The sequence below is a fragment of the Pelobates fuscus genome, chromosome 9 (genome assembly GCF_036172605.1).
Source record: "Pelobates fuscus isolate aPelFus1 chromosome 9, aPelFus1.pri, whole genome shotgun sequence".
In the NCBI taxonomy this organism is placed as follows: domain Eukaryota; kingdom Metazoa; phylum Chordata; class Amphibia; order Anura; family Pelobatidae; genus Pelobates; species Pelobates fuscus.
In genome coordinates, this window is record NC_086325.1 from 14,817,701 (window position 1) to 14,840,066 (window position 22,366).

The window sequence follows — 22,366 nt, forward strand, 5'->3', positions numbered from 1 at the left end:
CTGTGATACACACTGCACCCAAGATCACAGCGCCCCCACAGAACAGTCAGGCTGTGATACACACTGCACTCAGGATCACAGCACACAGCGCCCCCACACAACAGTCAGGCTGTGATACACACTGCACCCAGGATCACAGCACACAGCGCCCACACAGAACCCAAAGGCTGAATAATTCTGGTGGAACTATAAAACTGTTTGACTACTTTCCATAAAAGCCTTGTTTTATTCAGCATTGTTTGCACACTCTGTGATACTTCCCAGTCACTATGAATACTGGCCAGTATCAGGGTGGGTTCAGTGCAAGAAAACGGGGAAATATTCTGCTAGGACCCTGCAAAGATTCACTTCTGTCATTAACATCACACCACATATCACCCAGATTTAATATTAACATCCTATTTTATCTGGCTGCAATATGTAATCCAGATTAATACCATTAATTATACCCGGTCCCTGCCAACGTATAGTCTAAATTAATATTACACTCCAGATTATTATGCAATATATTATATAGATTAATCTTGTATATACCACTTCACCTGCCTGTAATGCATACCTCCAAATAGTGTACCCCCTGCAATGTATTATCCAGATTATTAGTGTACCCCCGTAATATATAATCCAAATTAATAGTGTACCCCTGCAATGTATTATCCAGATTATTAGTGTACCCCCGTAATATATAATCCAAATTAATAGTGTACCCCTGCAATGTATTATCCAGATTATTAGTGTACCCCCGTAATATATAATCCAAATTAATAGTGTACCCCCTGCAATGTATTATCCAGATTATTAGTGTACCCCCGTAATATATAATCCAGATTAATAGTGTACCCCCTGCAATGTATTATCCAGATTATTAGTGTACCCCCGTAATATATAATCCAAATTAATAGTGTACCCCCTGCAATGTATTATCCAGATTATTAGTGTACCCCTGTAATATATAATCCAAATTAATAGTGTACCCCCTGCAATGTATTATCCAGATTATTAGTGTACCCCTGTAATATATAATCCAGATTGTTTCCCCTCAATATATAATCCTGATTAATAGAGTACCCACTGTAATATATAATCCACATCATCAGTGTACTCACTGTAATATATAATTCAGATTTATATTGCACACATGAACAGAGAGAGGTTCTAAATATAAGTGCTATAAATGGTGCCACCACCATGTTCCTTCTGCACCACTTTTAAATCTTTGCCCCAGGATTACTAATTCAAACTTTTAATAATTGTTCCAAAATTGACCCGCAAGTTTTTTTTTTTCGCTTTTACTACACAAAATCTACATTTGAACAAATACCTCTGAATGTCACTCGTTAATATAATCCTTAATATTTGCTAAAGTTGTATAGACTGACAGTGGCTGAGGCTGCGCTGCCAATCCTGGTGCCCCTGAATGAAATTAGAGTAGCATTCCATGCTTGAAGGGGTCAGTTTTAACTAAGAACACACGGTGACTGTCAGACTGTCTGCGAGTACTCTCATTCAAATTAATCACGGCAGTCCTATTAAGAAAGCGTAGGCTCATCACACATCCGTGCAGCCATTACTGGCATGGAAAGCCAACAACAGTTACCAAACTGGGGAGATTTGATACAGAAAGTTTCCCACAGCAGAACACTGCAAATCACCACAATCTGGAGCAGAATATTACATGTAATTATTTGAAGAATTACATTGATGTCATTGTGTGCAATACTGTGTATATCATTATTTTGGACAACCTTTTCAAATGATCACGGTCTATTCTCTTAGACTTTAATGGTGACTTTTGTAGATAAATAATTAGAAAAGTTTTATGAACAGATTATGAGCATGGAAAAAACATTCCAAACGAACTAAACTGAGGTCAGTGCGGTAGAGATGAATACACTGTGTATAGCGTACAATGTTAAAAGTTATTCACAGACAGGAAGCAGGTATGTATTGGGGTTTTAATAAGAACGAGATGTCCCTCTCTTGGATTATAAGGGCTATTGGCACTTTACACCTGAGTACGAATATTATTTTGATGAGAAACGCTAATTCTCTCTCTGAGACACATCCGTCCCATGTAAACATTTAACGTGTGAAAGGAGAAGTGGGACACGTAGTAAGGCTTCTGGGAACACCATGTCCGGGTCCACACTTAGGCAACTGCTGCACTCGAAGTGAATGTAAACACTAAAACCATCTTTGTCAAACACAGCCAGCATCCTATGGCACATTCTTCACTCATCTTAAAAACAGAACCTCTCCTGCCACTGAATAACAGTCTAAATCATTATAAAGTGGACACCCTGAAAGACCAACTGCTTGTGGATGCGCTCATACCTACAGTAACTCAAGATATTCCCAGGAACATGTTGTGCATCTTAGAAATGATGCTTTACAGAATAATACAGAAATGTTAACATTTCACGGCTTAGTAAATCACTCTGCCCCAAGACTTAACATCTGTACGAGGAACCAGAAGATAAGACGCTCTGAGTGGCGTTGGTTCCGAGATTCCAGGTTTGGTTTCAAGTATTCAATGTCCACTGACAGTCACAGGGCGTTCGCCAAAGGTCTCATTTCTTAGAATGGGAACCCAGGACACGGCAGCCCTAAGCGTCCATCACCCACCATATGGAAGTAACCAAAAGAGGATAATATAATGAATGAAAGTAACCGAGAGAGGGCAATATAAAGCCCGTTGTCCCCATCTCTGTTACGGACATTCAGGGATTTCTTTTTCTGTATCATTTAGACTCTTGATATTCACGGTTTTCTCGGTCAGGTTTCTTTTAAATGTTTTTTTTGTTTTTTGTTCCTGAAGGACGTTACTTGCGTAGCGGATGAGGCAAGTCATTTTGTTTATCAGTGCACCCGACGCATAGAACAGACTAATGAAAGACCAAACGTCACACCTTCATTTTTACTTTACACTTGAGATGAATTCTTTTAAATTAATTTAAACAATATCCCCTGGAACCCTCAGTAAAGGCCGTCACAGTGTTGGTCAACACTGACAGCGGAGTGGAGTGCGTGGACACCACAGAATTCCCAAATTGTCATATGTTGTTACAGTGTACAGAGATAAAAACGATCTACACCGCAACAAGCAGTCCACACATCATCACTACATCCGTAACACCTGAGAAGGTGGTTGTGTCCCTGACCAGCCCCAGGGTTGATCTTAGTTGTTAGTGCAGTTGTGTTAAAGGCCACATTTGAGAGTGAGCTGTGAGGAGTTAGAGGTCCTCAGGCGGCAGATTCCTCGCCCGGGTAGCAACGGCAACATCCCACAGTGGAAAACTCAAGTTCCGGCTTGGAATCTTCTCCGGTTAGGAGGACATTTGCAGAATTGTTCCATTCGCTGATGATATCCTGCACTCGTGTCACATAAAGGAGGGAGAGGAGGACTCCAAGGAACTAGGAACCATAAAAAAAGAGAAATTAAGGACCTAAAGACAGAATGGTATTAAAAGAACAGCGTAGGCAAAGTTCGCCGGATAACTGGATATTGAAATATGCTCAGCCCAGACAGCAGTCTTTGCTTATTTGAGAGAACTTGTAAAATGAAACACCTCTAAACCCACCTGCGGAAGGAGGATCCCTAGCAGCACCCCAGCCATGATGGTATAATTATCCAGGAACCAGAGAATAACCGCGTTGGTGCAGCCTCTAACATAGATTGTTCTCTGCGCAGAATGCCGCTGAAACATACAGACATGGGGATATCAGGGAGAGTGCAGCTTGGTCAGAGAGAGTGCAGCTTGGTCAGAGAGAGTGCAGCTTGGTCAGAGAGAGTGCAGCTTGGTCAGAGAGAGTGCAGCGAGGTCAGAGAGAGTGTAGCGAGGTCAGAGAGAGTGCAGCGAGGTCAGAGAGAGTGCAGCGAGGTCAGAGAGAGTGCAGCGAGGTCAGAGAGAGTGCAGCGAGGTCAGAGAGAGTGCAGCGAGGTCAGAGAGAGTGCAGCGAGGTCAGAGAGAGTGCAGCGAGGTCAGAGAGAGTGCAGCGAGGTCAGAGAGAGTGCAGCGAGGTCAGAGAGAGTGCAGCGAGGTCAGAGAGAGTGCAGCGAGGTCAGAGAGAGTGCAGCGAGGTCAGAGAGAGTGCAGCGAGGTCAGAGAGAGAGAGAGTGCAGCGTGGTCAGAGAGAGAGAGAGTGCAGCGAGGTCAGAGAGAGAGAGAGAGTGCAGCGTGGTCAGAGAGAGAGAGAGTGCAGCGTGGTCAGAGAGAGTGCAGCGTGGTCAGAGAGAGAGAGAGTGCAGCGTGGTCAGAGAGAGAGAGAGAGTGCAGCGTGGTCAGAGAGAGAGAGAGAGAGTGCAGCGTGGTCAGAGAGAGAGAGAGAGTGCAGCGTGGTCAGAGAGAGAGAGAGAGTGCAGCGTGGTCAGAGAGAGAGAGAGAGTGCAGCGTGGTCAGAGAGAGAGAGAGAGTGCAGCGTGGTCAGAGAGAGAGAGAGAGTGCAGCGTGGTCAGAGAGAGAGAGAGAGTGCAGCGTGGTCAGAGAGAGAGAGAGAGTGCAGCGTGGTCAGAGAGAGAGAGAGTGCAGCGTGGTCAGAGAGAGAGAGAGTGCAGCGTGGTCAGAGAGAGAGAGAGAGAGTGCAGCGTGGTCAGAGAGAGAGAGAGAGAGTGCAGCGTGGTCAGAGAGAGAGAGAGAGAGAGTGCAGCGTGGTCAGAGAGAGAGAGAGAGAGAGAGAGTGCAGCGTGGTCAGAGAGAGAGAGAGAGAGAGTGCAGCGTGGTCAGAGAGAGAGAGAGAGTGCAGCGTGGTCAGAGAGAGAGAGAGAGTGCAGCGTGGTCAGAGAGAGAGAGAGAGAGAGAGTGCAGCGTGGTCAGAGAGAGAGAGAGAGTGCAGCGTGGTCAGAGAGAGAGAGAGTGCAGCGTGGTCAGAGAGAGAGAGAGTGCAGCGTGGTCAGAGAGAGAGAGAGTGCAGCGTGGTCAGAGAGAGAGAGAGTGCAGCGTGGTCAGAGAGAGAGAGAGTGCAGCGTGGTCAGAGAGAGAGAGAGTGCAGCGTGGTCAGAGAGAGAGAGAGAGAGTGCAGCGTGGTCAGAGAGAGAGAGAGAGAGTGCAGCGTGGTCAGAGAGAGAGAGTGCAGCGTGGTCAGAGAGAGAGAGTGCAGCGTGGTCAGAGAGAGAGAGTGCAGCGTGGTCAGAGAGAGAGAGTGCAGCGTGGTCAGAGAGAGAGAGTGCAGCGTGGTCAGAGAGAGAGCGTGCAGCGTGGTCAGAGAGAGAGCGTGCAGCGTGGTCAGAGAGAGAGAGTGCAGCGTGGTCAGAGAGAGAGAGTGCAGCGTGGTCAGAGAGAGAGAGTGCAGCGTGGTCAGAGAGAGAGAGTGCAGCGTGGTCAGAGAGAGAGAGTGCAGCGTGGTCAGAGAGAGAGAGTGCAGCGTGGTCAGAGAGAGAGAGTGCAGCGTGGTCAGAGAGAGAGAGTGCAGCGTGGTCAGAGAGAGAGAGTGCAGCGTGGTCAGAGAGAGAGAGAGTGCAGCGTGGTCAGAGAGAGAGAGAGTGCAGCGTGGTCAGAGAGAGAGAGTGCAGCGTGGTCAGAGAGAGAGAGAGTGCAGCGTGGTCAGAGAGAGAGAATGCAGCGTGGTCAGAGAGAGAGAGTGCAGCATGGTCAGAGAGAGAGAGTGCAGCGTGGTCAGAGAGAGAGAGTGCAGCGTGGTCAGAGAGAGAGAGTGCAGCGTGGTCAGAGAGAGAGAGTGCAGCGTGGTCAGAGAGAGAGAGTGCAGCGTGGTCAGAGAGAGAGAGTGCAGCGTGGTCAGAGAGAGAGAGTGCAGCGTGGTCAGAGAGAGAGAGTGCAGCGTGGTCAGAGAGAGAGAGTGCAGCGTGGTCAGAGAGAGAGAGTGCAGCGTGGTCAGAGAGAGAGAGTGCAGCGTGGTCAGAGAGAGAGAGTGCAGCGTGGTCAGAGAGAGAGAGTGCAGCGTGGTCAGAGAGAGAGAGTGCAGCGTGGTCAGAGAGAGAGAGTGCAGCGTGGTCAGAGAGAGAGAGTGCAGCGTGGTCAGAGAGAGAGAGTGCAGCGTGGTCAGAGAGAGAGAGTGCAGCGTGGTCAGAGAGAGTGCAGCGTGGTCAGAGAGAAAGAGAGTGCAGCGTGGTCAGAGAGAAAGAGAGTGCAGCGTGGTCAGAGAGAAAGAGAGTGCAGCGTGGTCAGAGAGAAAGAGAGTGCAGCGTGGTCAGAGAGAAAGAGAGTGCAGCGTGGTCAGAGAGAAAGAGAGTGCAGCGTGGTCAGAGAGAAAGAGAGTGCAGCGTGGTCAGAGAGAAAGAGTGCAGCGTGGTCAGAGAGAAAGAGTGCAGCGTGGTCAGAGAGAAAGAGTGCAGCGTGGTCAGAGAGAAAGAGTGCAGCGTGGTCAGAGAGAAAGAGTGCAGCGTGGTCAGAGAAAAAATGAGAGTGCAGCGTGGTCAGAGAGAGAGTGCAGCATGTTCAGAGAGAGGTGATGTGGAGTGGTCAGAGAGAGAGAGAGAGAGAGAGAGAGAGAGAGTGTGCAGCGTGATGGCTGCATACACCGATATAATGCTTCGTCCGGATTAGTTTTCTACTGAAACGTTGACTTTTTTTATTTTATTTTTTAAAGCTGCAATAAAAGCTAAATTTTATTTTGCAGGTTATAAGATGAGCCTGAAATGCTATCAAGAGAGAGTGCGGCCAGATCAGCGAGAGAGACAAAGAGCGCGGCGAGGTTAGAGCTGTAGCGGAGCTCCAATACCTAGCATAGGTATCTCCGCTATTCCTTCCTCGTAGCCAAAATAAGCAGTATAACAATCCAAGACACTTTCCCCCCAGCAACCAGACCACACATAGTTCTGGGAGGCAACTGATTTTGAGGACGGGGCCAGAGCACAGCAGGGACTGACAGCTTGCGCGCATGGACAGAGCGGCGAGGTCAAAGCGCACGAGAGAGAGCGGCGATGTCAGAGCGCGCAAGAGAGAGAGCGGCGATGTTAGAGCGCGCAAGAGAGGCACAATCAGAAAGAAAGTGCCAGGATGGTTAGAGTAATAGAGAAAACAGTCGTTTTGTCGGAGGGGACAGAGAGAGTAAAAGAGAGAGAGCGCTAGTAAAGGGAGAGACAAGTCAGAAATAAAGATTGGTTAAAGGTAGATAAGAGAGCAGCCAGCAAGAACTGAGCATTACTTACATCCTGTGACATGGCTTTATAACCGCACATTGTGTTCATCACATCGCTCTGCAAAAAAGCAAAATACAGAGCATTTCACATACATCGCTCTGCAAAATACAGAGCATTTCACACACATCGCTCTGGCACCAGTGATCATTAATAAACACATCTCGTTATTCTCAGAGAGGCCAGAACAGGTTTATTACCGCCATTATTATTAAACACATCTTGTTATTCTCAAAGAGGCTGGGACAGGCCTGTGGCGAAGGTAACCTCTTGCCAAAAGACTATAGGCCCTTTAATAACGTGTATGATTTATGTACTTTTGTACTCCATAAGGAGAGATTGACCGTTAGCCCTAATTCGCTGGAACTGTTTTGGGCATAGGACCATGTGCACGGTCGGTCAAAATTATGACTTCCATGGAAATCCTGAACCCCTGAACTGATCTGGGTGATTTTTGGATATGTTTGTCCCCCAGATTGGGGCTATCAGGGGATGTGAATCAGCTATATTCAGTCTGGTGATTGCTATACCCATTATACTCCCTTGGATTATAATCACTAGCGCTCTCTGGACTAGGAGAGGTCTACCCACTGAAAGCTGGATCCTGGTCTTGAGTCCAGGGTTGTTATGGTGTCTGGGGGAGTGCTTAGGAGTACTCGGAGGTACTAGGAAGCAGCAATTGGCGGAGGCACCCAGTCGTGGTGCCAGGCGGTCCGCCACAGGGCCTATAACAGATATTATTATTAAACACATCTCGTTATTCTCAGAGAGGCCAGGGCACACTTATTACTGACATCATTAATGTTATTTTCAGAGAAGATTGGGTTTAATTTCAGAATTATGATTATTATTCAGAGTCTGGAGCATAGGATTCCCTCAAACTGTATTAAGGTTCCACATTGCATCTCCAGTAAAATGGCCTCTCTCCTGTCTCAAATATCCCACCATTCCCTGTCCAAGGAGGGAGGACCTCACCTTATTACTTATGCAGCAGGTGTACGGAACGCCACAGGCGAGGGGCCCCGGGGCCGAGCAGGAGTGATACTGGTTCTTTTCCCAGTCCATGAAATCCTGGCCGCCACAGCACTTAAACTGGAAATAAACAGCAGGTTAAGAAAAACCCGGCGCAGAGAGGAAAATGGCGCTCACCGTACCATGCCGCGAGAAAAGACAAAAAACAACAGCGAGAATTAATGTTCACCTGTAGAAATGTATTGGTTAAAAATCCACTGAATACATTATTAAAGATACGTATAATTATTAATGTGGCTTTTACAACCTGCCCTCTACTTGGTTTCCCTTGTTTCTGTTCCCTTTTGTATTGATTTGCATAAAATATTCAATAGAAATATATTAACCAAAAAAAAGTAAAATACCTTCCTGCAATCAACAATAAAGAGAAAGTGACCCTCTTTGTTTGGGGTCCTGGGATCCCCATATTAGAGAGGACTAGCAATCAGTTGGTTTCTAAAGACAAAAAAAGCCCCCGGTCCTGGAAGGGAAGCGACTCAATATTAAGGTGCTCAAAAACTTCCACTTGCCACAAGCCACAGTGAAAATGTAACCCTGGGAAGTACAGATCCACATCTGGTGAGCGCGCCATGGATCCTCCTGGCTTGCAGTGGCTAGTAAATACCAAGGCTTGACTAGTAGCAGTTGGCCTCACCGGGGGCGAGGAAGGACACAGTATATTGAGGGTAATGGGTCCCATTATTTTACAACAGAGACCCAGCTCAGTATGCAAATCTATTTATCTATCTGAGACGTTTGTCACTGAGATTCTGCGACTCGCTCAATCAACTGAGCTACTTCACTGCCTGTAGACAAAAGGATTTTATTTTTTATTAACACTATTTTTATATTTTTTTCAAATCTCTTTCAATTCAGAGCAGGTTTTAATGTTGGACAGTGCTGCACAGGTGCTGATCGTACACCCTGCGCTGTTCTGGGTTTAAAGAACATTGGCAGACAGGGCTGCTGCTTCAAACCAAATATCGTCCAGATAAGTGACACACGTACCTCTCCAGATGTGTAAATATGGTCTAAATATCCTGGTTATTGTCAAAATTAACCACCGCAACCACTACAGCCCTCCATAAATATCAATACTTCTATGTGTATTGCTCAAACCAAGTACTGTACATATAACCAAACAAATAAAATATATAGTGTACACCATAAATATAAGGATACATCTTGGTTATTTGTGATTATTCAATCAAGTAATCTAAACGTACATCCATTAATTCACAAACAAGCATGTGTTCTGTTTGTAGCACTGCAGTGTGGCTGTAATAATAATAATACATGTGTGTGCTCACCTGTTTCTGTACAAAGTCCATGATATTTTTGAAGTCGAGATCATCGTAATAATTAGAAATTCCCCTAACAATGTTTTTATTCAGGAGGTCCATCGTCTGCCAGGAAGAAGAGAGATGATATGAGAATGGTACGGACCGTGGATGGGTTGAGGATAGCAATGCAGTCTACATGTAGGATAGGCAGAGTCTTCTCTGAGACCAGGACAATTGATCTTCATAGATTTTATAAGAAGGAGCTCTGTAATACACAGTACGGGTTCCTCACCTGATTTCTGAAGATTAAGGCAATGATGCCTCCCGTGAGTTCCAGGATAAGGCAGACCCCCAAAGTATACATGAACTGCAAAGACACAAAGGGGAGTCCAACACCGTGAAAAGGGTAGAGCATGAGGACTCGAGAAGACAAGGTGTAGGAAAACATAGGATACATTTAAAACCTGTCTTAATTACAAATCTGATGGGAAAGCTTTTAAAAGACATTTCAGACAATATTTAGTCTTTCCTAAGGCTGGTTCCCTTCCGTCTATCGACTTTCCACAATTCGCTACCAAACATTCCACACAGATTGCTAAAATATCGGCCATGTTCCCTAGAAACCCCAATCCATATACCCTCCACAGCAATGTACTTACCACATGCAGAAGGCACAGGTTATCTCGGAGCGAGGCCAGGACACCAATAAAGGATACAGCAAACATGACGAGCCCAAGGAGGATGAGTATGACGGCTGGAGCCAGGAAGGCGCCATGTAGAGTCTTGTATTTCTGCCTTTCTACCTCGGCGTAGATCCCAACAGCCAGCACAAAGGCTCCGATTAGCTACGAGGAAAGAGGTCAAACAGTGAGAGCTATGCAAATTATGCAACTTCTCAAAAAAAATGTGTCTCTGTGTTCAGACATTAATGTATTGTTGTAAATTCTATCCTAAAACATATAAACTCAGCCCTTGCCAACATCCCAACACTTCTAGAGTCAATACCTGAACAATTCTGGAACTAGTTCAAACCCTCCCAACATTTCTACAATCCCCCCCTGAAACACACATCTAGAATATCTCGTCTACCTTTTCCAGAAACAGCCTCATTTTCATTATTTGTAGATACTCCTCATAATATTTCTAATTACAAAACTGACCACCACTAATTACTCCTTGGAAGATAACAAGGCTCATTATCTATCAGCGGATCTAGAATCAGTTTATTCCATTCCTTAACCCCTTAAGGACACATGACGTGTGACATGTCATGATTCCCTTTTATTCCAGAAGTTTGGTCCTTAAGGGGTTAAACAAACATTTTCGCCGCCCTCAGTGTAAACCAGCACATAGGGAAGTGGCTGCCTTGTGACATGGTGACTTTAAGGCAAGTCACACGGAGACAAACCGGCTACCCACCCCACCTCAACTGACAACAACACAGAAGTAGAAAGAGCACGCCAACTAATTTATCATTTCCTTAGCAACAAAAAGATTATTTCACAGAGATGCCGCGACAGGCATTGAATAGTATTTTATAGGCAGATACAGGATATCAAGTGACTGACCTGGAGGAGAGACCGCTCCATACCCACACACTATCACAGGGCATCATGGGACTGACCTGGAGAGAATGCTCCATACCCACACACTATCACAGGGCATCATGGGACTGACCTGGAGAGAATGCTCCATACCCACACACTATCACAGGGCATCATGGGACTGACCTGGAGAGAATGCTCCATACCCACACACTATCACAGGGCATCATGGGACTGACCTGGAGAGAATGCCCCATACCCACACACTGTTACAGGGTATCATGGGACTGACCTGGAGAGAATGCCCCATACCCACACACTATTACAGGGTATCATGGGACTGACCTGGAGAGAATGCCCCATACCCACACACTGTTACAGGGTATCATGGGACTGACCTGGAGAGAATGCCCCATACCCACACACTATCACAGGGCATCATGGGACTGACCTGGAGAGAATGCTCCATACCCACACGCTATCACAGGGCATCATGGGACTGACCTAGCGAGAATGCCCTATACCCACACACTGTTACAGGGTATCATGGGACTGACCTGGAGAGAATGCCCCATACCCACACACTGTTACAGGGTATCATGGGACTGACCTGGAGAGAATTCCCCATACCCACACACTGTTACAGGGTATCATGGGACTGACCTGGAGAGAATGCTCCATACCCACACACTGTTACAGGCTATCATGGGACTGACCTGGAGAGAATGCCCCATACCCACACACTATTACAGGGTATCATGGGACTGACCTGGAGAGAATGCCCCATACCCACACACTATTACAGGGTATCATGGGACTGACCTGGAGAGAATGCCCCATACCCACACACTGTTACAGGGTATCATGGGACTGACCTGGAGAGAATGCCCCATACCCACACACTATTACAGGGTATCATGGGACTGACCTGGAGAGAATGCCCCATACCCACACACTATTACAGGGTATCATGGGACTGACCTGGAGAGAATGCCCCATACCCACACACTGTTACAGGGTATCATGGGACTGACCTGGAGAGAATGCCCCATACCCACACACTATTACAGGGTATCATGGGACTGCCCTGGAGAGAATGCCCCATACCCACACACTATTACAGGGTATCATGGGACTGACCTGGAGAGAATGCCCCATACCCACACACTATTACAGGGTATCATGGGACTGACCTGGAGAGAATGCCCCATACCCACACACTATTACAGGGTATCATGGGACTGACCTGGAGAGAATGCCCCATACCCACACACGGTTACAGGGTATCATGGGACTGACCTGGAGAGAATGCCCCATACCCACACACTATTACAGGGTATCATGGGACTGACCTGGAGAGAATGCCCCATACCCACACACTATTACAGGGTATCATGGGACTGACCTGGAGAGAATGCCCCATACCCACACACTGTTACAGGGTATCATGGGACTGACCTGGAGAGAATGCCCCATACCCACACACTATTACAGGGTATCATGGGACTGCCCTGGAGAGAATGCCCAATACCCACACACTATTACAGGGTATCATGGGACTGACCTGGAGAGAATGCCCCATACCCACACACTATTACAGGATATCATGGGACTGACCTGGAGAGAATGCCCCATACCCACACACTATTACAGGGTATCATGGGACTGACCTGGAGAGAATGCCCCATACCCACACACTGTTACAGGGTATCATGGGACTGACCTGGAGAGAATGCCCCATACCCACACACTATTACAGGGTATCATGGGACTGCCCTGGAGAGAATGCCCCATACCCACACACTATTACAGGGTATCATGGGACTGACCTGGAGAGAATGCCCCATACCCACACACTATTACAGGGTATCATGGGACTGACCTGGAGAGAATGCCCCATACCCACACACTATTACAGGGTATCATGGGACTGACCTGGAGAGAATGCCACATACCCACACACTGTTACAGGGTATCATGGGACTGACCGGGAGAAGAGACCCACAAGCTCTATGAAGGAGCTCTAACCTGCAGCTCCGCCGGGTTCTCATCTTGCGAGCTCGGAGCGTTGCCACGGTTACCACGGCAACGCTCCAAATCTCATGAGAGTGAACTCTAGCCTCAGGAGCTGTCAGAGTTCACTCTCACCACCGGACCACAATAGATTGCCTGGGAGGTTCAATAGTACAAGGCAAAGATAAGAAGGGGGGGGATCTGAAAATTATTTAATAAAAATAAAAAAAGGTAAAATATATATTTATCTGCCCTCCTGCCCCCGCAGGCCCACAATAACCCCCCCCCCACACACACACACACACTGTACCCCTCACACATACACTGCACCCCTCACCTGTCACAAACACTTCACCACACACTACAGCCCCAATCCCGGAAGATCCCAGGTAAATTGTCAAACTGTTCTGAAACAGTTTGACTACTTACCCTGGGAGGGAACCATGGCACTCCTCGCACCATAACCACTACAGAGTGCTGTAGTGGTTATTGTGCCTAGATTGTTTCTTTAAATAATCTACCAGTGCCCTTCCCGAGATTAGGTTCTGAATCAGCCCCTGACCGGGAAACATTTCTGCTGAACAGGGGGCCAGTATATGCTGCAGCGCTGTACATACATACTACCTAGAATTTGTTTTGACTTGGGGCGCCTTGGAAAAATATTGAAATATCAGGCCTCACTGATGATGCCTAACAAGGCTGAAACGATCGTCTGGGGTTGCTGTATCTCTCGTGCAGAGAGAACTTGCTGGCATTTCGGATCTGGACTACCCGTATGGGTGGGACCAGTCTGATATGCTTCAGATATGTTCTCTCTGTAATGGCACAAGATGAGCTAAAACCAGCTTGAGTTCTGAGCGGGGACCTACCGTAGGGCAGGCTATTTCAGTTGCTGTCCGTTCTCAGAATACTCTTGCGACCTGTTTTTTCTCTCCATAAAGGGTGCCTTGAACCTAAAAGGTTTGGGAACCATTAGGTTAGATTATAGGACAAAAACTTTGGAGAATATTTGTTACTTCGTTATAGGTGGAATAGAATCCTAACATGTAGGAAAGTCCTCCAGTTAGTTCCAGAGACTTCAGGAAACGATGTAAGTGATCAGATGGTGCGGGACGGTATGGCCCAAGGATTCCATGATCCTTGCCACAGTAATAAACGAATCCCCTCCTTCTGTGCTATAAGTGGGCACCTTAGGCACCCATCCTAGCGGCCTCTGCTATGAAGCAGCCAACACTGCAAAATCCATGATTAGAGCTATAGAGTAGGCTGGTAGCAGCAATAGATTCTCCCATTTTCTGCAATTTGCTATACCGCGCAGTCCCATGAACTCACTGCTTTTTTTTTTTTTTTTTTTTTTTTTTTTTTTTGAATTCTTTATTTTTGCAGTGCATATGGTGGTAACAGACAGGCACGTGGTACCCCAAAGGCAATCCGCATGCATATTTCAAGACAAAGGGTGATAACATGGAAAGCATTAGGGTATGATAGTACAATGCACTATTTTTATATTTATGAACAGGCTTAGATCACGTTATTTTGGTATGTTATAGATTGTTTTGTGAACATGCTAAACTAGGCAATTTTATGCATACGTTAGTAATCTATTAAACAGACGATTATATTTTTGTTGAACATGCTAAACTAGGCAATTTTATGCATACGTTAGTAATCTATTAAACAGACGATTATATCAGCGTTAAACTCTTTGTAGATAACATTAGCTTGTCACAGTCGCTTAGAACATTTGCTCATACAAGTTGCCTAGAACAATAGTAATACAGCATAGTGGGGTATGCAGCTTGAGAGTGGGGTCTCGTGTGAAGACATACTGTTCTGCTGAGAGGGTGAGAAAGGGGCATCTGGCACCAACCGTGTAAGCCCTAGGTAAGTCCCGTTTTGTCCCTTAGGATGGGGGCTGACAGTGAAGAGTATAGACTGCTAGCCATCCCCAGCGATGGGACTCAGCTCCAGCAGTGCTTGCCGTGTGTGTAGCCTTACGGCTCCCCGATTTGCGGCTGTGGCTTGAAAGGGTGGTGACGAGCTGTGCCCTCTACTGATTCCCTGGTCGGGTGAGTGGCTGCTGTGGCGCATTGGGCTGGTGAGTTCGCTCTCCTGGGTGTGGGAGTAATCATGTGGGTTGCCATTGTAGATCTGCCCAGGTGCAAACTCCAAGCTCACTTGTGGGCTGTGTGTTGCTCCCACCCAAGTGTCATGCTGAGAGGCTGCAGCTTTCCCTTTGTCCTGGGTCCGGTGCGGTCGCCGTATCTGCATTCAGACGGCTGTTGTGGCTCCATATCGCAGGGGCAGTAGTGTAGGTGCTCTGAACCGCCGCCATTGTGGGTTTGGGCCTTGTGTGCCTGGCGCCTTGTAGTCTTCTTGCAGGTCAGTTTGAGTGCGCCCCAGTGTGGACCAGGATGACCCCCCCGGCCCAGAGGGGGGGGGAACAGGACCGGCAGGCATTAAGCACTCCAGCGTGGGGCAGTATAGTAGGGAGACAGGGCAGCGGCCGTCCACCCCGCTCCCCCTAAAGTAGGCCGCGGCCTCCGAAGTCCCGTGCTGCCCGTGTGGGATCCGGAACTCCCGATCTCGGGGTCCGCTACCCTTCCCACCGCTGTGTGAGTCGTTTCTCGCTGGTTGCGGGTTTGGATGACCGCCTATGTTGCCTCCGATGTCGGATTTCTCAGGAGCCCATCCGCCATGCGACCGGTCAGCATGGCGGACCGGCCCCGCCCCCCGAACTCACTGCTTTTGACGCGGTTATCACAGACTAGGTTGGTTTATGGGATCGTTATTCTTTGATAGTTTTGCCATTTTTATGAAACACCTTGCGATGTAATATATTTATGTCAGAGCTTTTGTAGCTGGTTACAGCAATGATACATTGCACGTGTCAATCTAAATACGAAAAGAAGTGGTTTACAGATCAGTTCTTTATATGATGTAGAGACTCGTTTTTAGAACTTTATCTGTAACTTAGAATAGAATGTATAGGGTTACACAGAGGAAAAGAAGGATCCCTCCCATTAAAGGGAAACTGTCACTTCACATGTGAGACATTAATCATGTACCATAAGTCCTCACGGCCAAAACATTGTGTCCTGTTCGTCTTAATTAATCCACAATAAACACTAGTTCTTCTTTTCACCCCACGTTGTGATGCCTGTGGATTTCTAGATTTTATTGTTCCTGGTGGGCGGCCGACCCCTTTCTACAGAGCTCCCTCGTACATCCACTTGTGTGCACTTTATGCAAGGATTTTTAATATGGTTTACTTACCTCTATATTTAACTAATATTTATGGGGTAAGGCACGGAAAAGTAAATTAAATCTAGAAACCCATATAGCTCTTTATCCTGTAACTGGCACCTCCACCTTCGCTCCCTGTCAATCATTGTTATAAGCTCCGCCCATTGCACCTAGCACTCCGCATAGAGAGAGAGAGCATACAGAGAGGAGGAGAAACGAAACAATGTTTCCATTTCTTCTCTTCATTTGCATTGTGGGCCTTGCCTGTGCCTTGTCTGAATTGCATTATGATTTTAATATTAATTTTAAATAAAAACGTTTGATCCTGAAGAAGGTTGACACAAGTTATTTTTTGAATGTTTAAATCAATGATGGTAATTCCAGACAAGTGACAGTTCCTGTTTAAGCATCCCATTACAAGACACATTGAACGAGGTACAGCGCACAGGATGAATTCTACGGAAGAGTTGAAACGCCCTTATTATATACTGATAAACCTTCCTAACTGCACTCCTCTGTGTCTGATTAATGTTAGGTTGTACATGAGGCTGGCATTAGTATAGTTTGTATTTTGAGTTACAGCAAAAACGCTCAGTCATGGAGCAAGTAAAGGGTTAAAGCATTGAAGAGTCTGGGGCAAGGCTCATTTAGAATGCTCCCAGGTATGGCCCTTTGTAATAGAAAGGACCACACCTTCCTTCCCCAGGAACTCAACTGATTGCTACAGGTGACAGCCCGACCAAGAACGAGCAAACACCCAGAATGCTGGAACGGGGACAAACAGCCTGGGCTGAACACAACAAACAGTGACTGAGCAGACCTTATGGGGGTGACAGCCAGCTTCTCGCGCAGGCCAGGCTCCGCCCCAAAAAATGCTAGGCATGGATATGCCAACGACTAAGATAGGGGTGATTAGGCGATGATCAAACACCCATACTGGAAAAGGCAACCACCCAGGCTGGCAGGACTAGACACAACCAAACACCTAGGCTGGTCAGAACTGACACAACCCAAAACACTCCAAACAGAAAGAATGTGCAGCACACCAGAGTTCATAAACAGGAACATTTATTTGGACAAAATGTACAGAGCAACGTTTCAACCAAGATGTAGATCTTTGTCACAGACCCACTGCTGGGTTCAAACATGGCGCAGTATATTTTGTCCCAATAAATGTGCCTGTTTATAAGCTCTGGTGTGCCCAAACCTTTTTCCTTTTTAGGCTGCCTAATGCACGGAGGTAGTGCTGGTCCCTAGTTTGGTTTTGCACCCATTTAGCTCAGTTGGAGGAGTGCGGTTACTGTTTATTTAGTAATAACCAAACACACAAGCTGGCCAGACAAACTCAAACACAAACTCCTACCTAGACTGTCAGAAAATACCTCGAAATAGGAGAAAACTATTTCTGAAGAGCACCAGACGGGTCTCTACCGGTCATAGAGTGATGGTGCCTTTCATGGACAGACAGCAGAGTGTTTGGACAGACACGCAGGATGGAAGGCCCAGGGCTCTTTCCTACCACCAGTTGAGATGGGACACTACTGACAGGGCCTGTTCCTTTATAAATGTTTCAGAACAGTGGGCCATGTGCCATACAGAATTCCACACGGTGGGGCGACATATCCAGCCTGCATACTGTAGCTGATCATACATTAAGATATTGATTATAAACCTCTTGTTCTCCTGCTACCTGTCCCCTCACCCTCCAGGAATTTCACTGGGTCCCTCACATGCCAGGACCTGATCAGCCCCTCAGGGAGGGCTGTGAGGGAGTCCTTGATCTTTACATTATCACAGTAGGTTATCCCGAGCCTGCTTGATCATGTTGTGATGGGGCTGTACAGATAGGACATTTCCTGACTGCGCCCTCCCCCAGTCTTGTTTACGACAAAAAAAAATTTATTGTTAGAATGGAAAGACAAACCTTTTTTCCCCCGGAAACTTACATTTTTTCAGGACATTAGAATTTTAGCCAATTGTCTGTTCGACTCTGCAGAATTTTGAAACTGAGATTTAGAATCAGAAACTGAATCTGGAGAATAAAAAAGGTGCAAAAATTGGCCAGTGTGCTGCAAACTAAACACCATATAACGTTTTTGCTGTACACCGATTTGGGTCACAGATCAAGTGAGAAAACCAAACCAACAGCGGGGAAAATGGAGTTAGAACAGTAAAAAAAAAAAAAAACTCTCTCTCTCTCTCTATATATATATATATATATATATTTCACGGTTTCATTCCTCCCCCCCGTTATTCTTCTCATTTCATCTGTGAAGAAAATCACAATTTTTTGCCGCTAGCCATCAATCATCTCTTTTTTTTGGCTCTACATGCGTAACTCTGAATCGTGACCCCCTTAACATGTTCAGGATTGCGCGGTTCTGTTGGTTCATGATTCGGGTACATTTGGGCTAAGAGTTTGGGAATTTAAAGAGAAACTATAGTGCCAGAGCAACAAGCCCCTCAGTCAAGCCCCCCCCACCCCCTGGGGGAGACCTAATAGGCATGCGTGGCATTGACAAACTCGCATTAGGATTTCACCATACAATGCTTTCCTAGGCATAGCGTGAGGACGTCCAGCATCATTTAGGCGAATAAAAGTTGGCTAATGATCTGGAAGTCCCTCTAGTGGCTGTCTGGTAGATAGCCACTAGAGGAGGAGTTAACCCTAGCAGGTAATTATTGCAGTTTATGCTCAGGGTTAAGGGTGATGGGACGCTACACCCAGACCACTTCAATGAGCTGAGTATTCTGGGTGCTTACAGTGTCCCTTTAACTGATCACCTGATTCGACCAAATTCGGATGTACTGCAGTTTGGCCCCCCCCAAAAACCTGCAAGTCTAGGACACAGTGCTGAAAGTGAAGGGTTAAAACGTTGCAATGTCTGATGTTAAACCAAACACAGCTCCTCTCTCTACAAGCAGGTTTTATCAAACAGGTTGCTGGATTATATAAGGGAAGGTTCGTGTTTGTACTACAAAAAGCTATAATAAATACACAACTGATAAGACACACCTAAGCGAGGTGATGATAAGGGGTGACATGGAAAAAAAAATAAAAAACCTTTACTGTAACAGGGATTGCCATGATGGAAAAAACAGTGGATTCATGGCACAGCCCTCCAGCAGGGTTGGTAGGGGATAACATGATGTAAGAAATGACGCCGGTTAGAATTTGGTGACTGGCTCAGCCCGTTTTACTGGTATTTCTGGCTCTTTCGGAAGATATCATATTTTGCATAATTTCTAAAGATTTATTTGAAAAAGACACACACGGACCTTTCAGACACAGGGAAGACATTCCATCAATCAACTACTTTTCATATTTTACAAATGAGAGAACGCACTATAAGACATTACATTCAAACCCACAAACAGGGCTTTATGAATCAGAAAGTACCTAGAACCCACACAACCTTATCACTGCCCTTTCAACATACCAAAACGTACCCAACATTATGCGTATTTTGTCTCACTGAAAATGCTTTACCCCACATTATATACAGTGTACCCCACAATATGCACACTACCCCCAAATATTATATTGTACCCCACATTATACACACTGTACCCAACAGAATACAGTGTACCCCATTGTACAGCGCTGCAGAATTTGCTGGTGCCATATAAATAATAATAATAATAATAATAATAATAATAATAATAATAATAATACCCCACCATATGCCCAGAATACAGTGTTTCCCACCATATGCCCAGAATACAGGGTACCCCACAATATGCCCAGAATACGGCGCGTCCCACCATATGCCCAGAATATGGCGCGTCCCACCATATGCCCAGAATACGGCGCGTCCCACCATATGCCCAGAATACGGCGCGTCCCACCATATGCCCAGAATACGGCGCGTCCCACCATATGCCCAGAATACGGCGCGTCCCACCATATGCCCAGAATACGGCGCGTCCCACCATATGCCCAGAATACGGCGCGTCCCACCATATGCCCAGAATACGGCGCGTCCCACCATATGCCCAGAATACGGCGCGTCCCACCATATGCCCAGAATACGGCGCGTCCCACAATATGCCCAGAATACAGCGCGTCCCACAATATGCCCAGAATACAGCGTGTCCTACAATATGCCCAGAATACGGCGCGTCCCACAATATGCCCAGAATACAGCGCGTCCCACAATATGCCCAGAATACAGCGCGTCCCACAATATGCCCAGAATACAGCGCGTCCCACAATATGCCCAGAATACAGCGCGTCCTACAATATGCCCAGAATACAGCATATCCCACAATATGCCCAGAATACAGCGTACCCCACAGAACCCCCCAATGTGTACTCACCCAGAAGATGGTGCTGTACACGATGAGAGTGAATTTCAGGAACAGGTAAGGAAACCTGGAGCAATAGCGAACCTCTCCAGACTCCATCAGAAACAAATCTGGTATATGGACTGTGTGTACACTATGTGTACTGGGTGTAATATGGGCTGTGTGTGCTGAGTGTAATATGGGCTGTGTGTATACTGTGTGTACTGGGTGTAATATGGGCTGTGTGTACACTGTGTGTACTGGGTGTAATATGGGCTGTGTGTATACTGTGTGTACTGGGTGTAATATGGGCTGTGTGTACTGGGTGTAATATGGGCTGTGTGTATACTGTGTGTACTGAGTGTAATATGGGCAGTATATTTAATATACAATATCAATGTGTGTAATATAGGCTGTGTGTGTGTGTGTGTAATATATACAATGTATCCTGCAGTGTGAGCGGTTAAATCCCCAGGAGAAAGCTGTGTGTGTGGGAGTGTGTGACTTGGGAGGGAATAACATAACATGGGGAGAGAGAGAGGGAGGGGGGAATGTGTCATGGGGGGAGCTAGGATCAGGTGCAGGACTGAGTCAGGGGGAGGAGGAGACAGGAAACAGAATCAGCTGGAAGATCGAGATAAACTTGAGAGCAGATTGCTGTGTGTGAATGGGGACAGATGGCTGTATGTATGAGAATGGAGAGCAGATAGCTGTGTGTGTGAGAATTGGGAGCAGATAGCTGTATAATATATATATATATATATATGTGTGTGTGAGTGAGAGAATGGGGAGCAGATAGCTGTGTGTGAATGGGGACAGATGGCTATATGAGAATGGAGAGCAGATAGCTGAGTGTGAATGGGGACAGATGGCTGTATGTATGAGAATGGAGAGCAGATAGCTGTGTGTGTGTGTGTGTGTGTGTGTGTGAGAGAGAGAATGGGGAGCAGATTGCTGTGTGTGTGAGAATGGGGAGCAGATAGCTGTATAATATATATATATATATATATATATATATATATATATATGTATATGTGTGTGTGTGTGTGAGAATGGGGAGCAGATAGCTGTGTGTGAATGGGGACAGATGGCTGTATGTATGAGAATGGAGAGCAGATAGCTGTGTGAGAATGGGGAGCAGATAGCTGTGTGTGAATGGGGACAGATGGCTGTATGTATGAGAATGGAGAGCAGATAGCTGTGTGTGAATGGGGACAGATGGCTGTATGTATGAGAATGGAGAGCAGATAGCTGTGTGTGTGAGAATGGAGAGCAGATTGCTGTGTGTGTGAGAATGGGGAGCAGATAGCTGTGTGTGTGAGAATGGGGAGCAGATAGCTGTGTGTGTGAGAATGGGGAGCAGATTGCTGTGTGTGTGAGAATGGAGAGCAGATTGCTGTGTGTGTGAGAATGGGGAGCAGATTGCTGTGTGTGTGAGAATGGGGAGCAGATTGCTGTGTGTGTGAGAATGGGGAGCAGATTGCTGTGTGTGTGAGAATGGGGAGCAGATTGCTGTGTGTGTGAGAATGGGGAGCAGATTGCTGTGTGTGTGAGAATGGGGAGCAGATTGCTGTGTGTGTGAGAATGGGGAGCAGATTGCTGTGTGTGTGAGAATGGGGAGCAGATTGCTGTGTGTGTGAGAATGGGGAGCAGATTGCTGTGTGTGTGAGAATGGGGAGCAGATTGCTGTGTGTGTGAGAATGGGGAGCAGATTGCTGTGTGTGTGAGAATGGGGAGCAGATTGCTGTGTGTGTGAGAATGGGGAGCAGATTGCTGTGTGTGAGAATGGGGAGCAGATTGCTGTGTGTGTGAGAATGGGGAGCAGATTGCTGTGTGTGTGAGAATGGGGAGCAGATAGCTGTGTGTGTGAGAATGGGGAGCAGATAGCT

The 22,366-nt window shown here is 46.5% G+C and overlaps 1 protein-coding gene across 1 annotated transcript; it reads right to left on the minus strand.

The window, feature by feature from the left end:
• Positions 1-1,941: 1,941 nt before the first annotated feature.
• Positions 1,942-20,991, minus strand: LOC134572341 (tetraspanin-15-like). Its single transcript, XM_063431245.1, has 8 exons — positions 20,511-20,991; positions 10,047-10,232; positions 9,680-9,754; positions 9,415-9,510; positions 8,069-8,185; positions 7,106-7,153; positions 3,582-3,698; positions 1,942-3,414 (listed from the first exon to the last, which is right to left on the minus strand). The coding sequence occupies exons 1-8, from the start codon at positions 20,595-20,597 to the stop codon at positions 3,244-3,246; spliced, it is 897 nt and encodes a 298-aa protein (XP_063287315.1). The 5' UTR covers positions 20,598-20,991; the 3' UTR covers positions 1,942-3,243.
• Between the last annotated feature and the right edge of the window lie 1,375 nt (positions 20,992-22,366).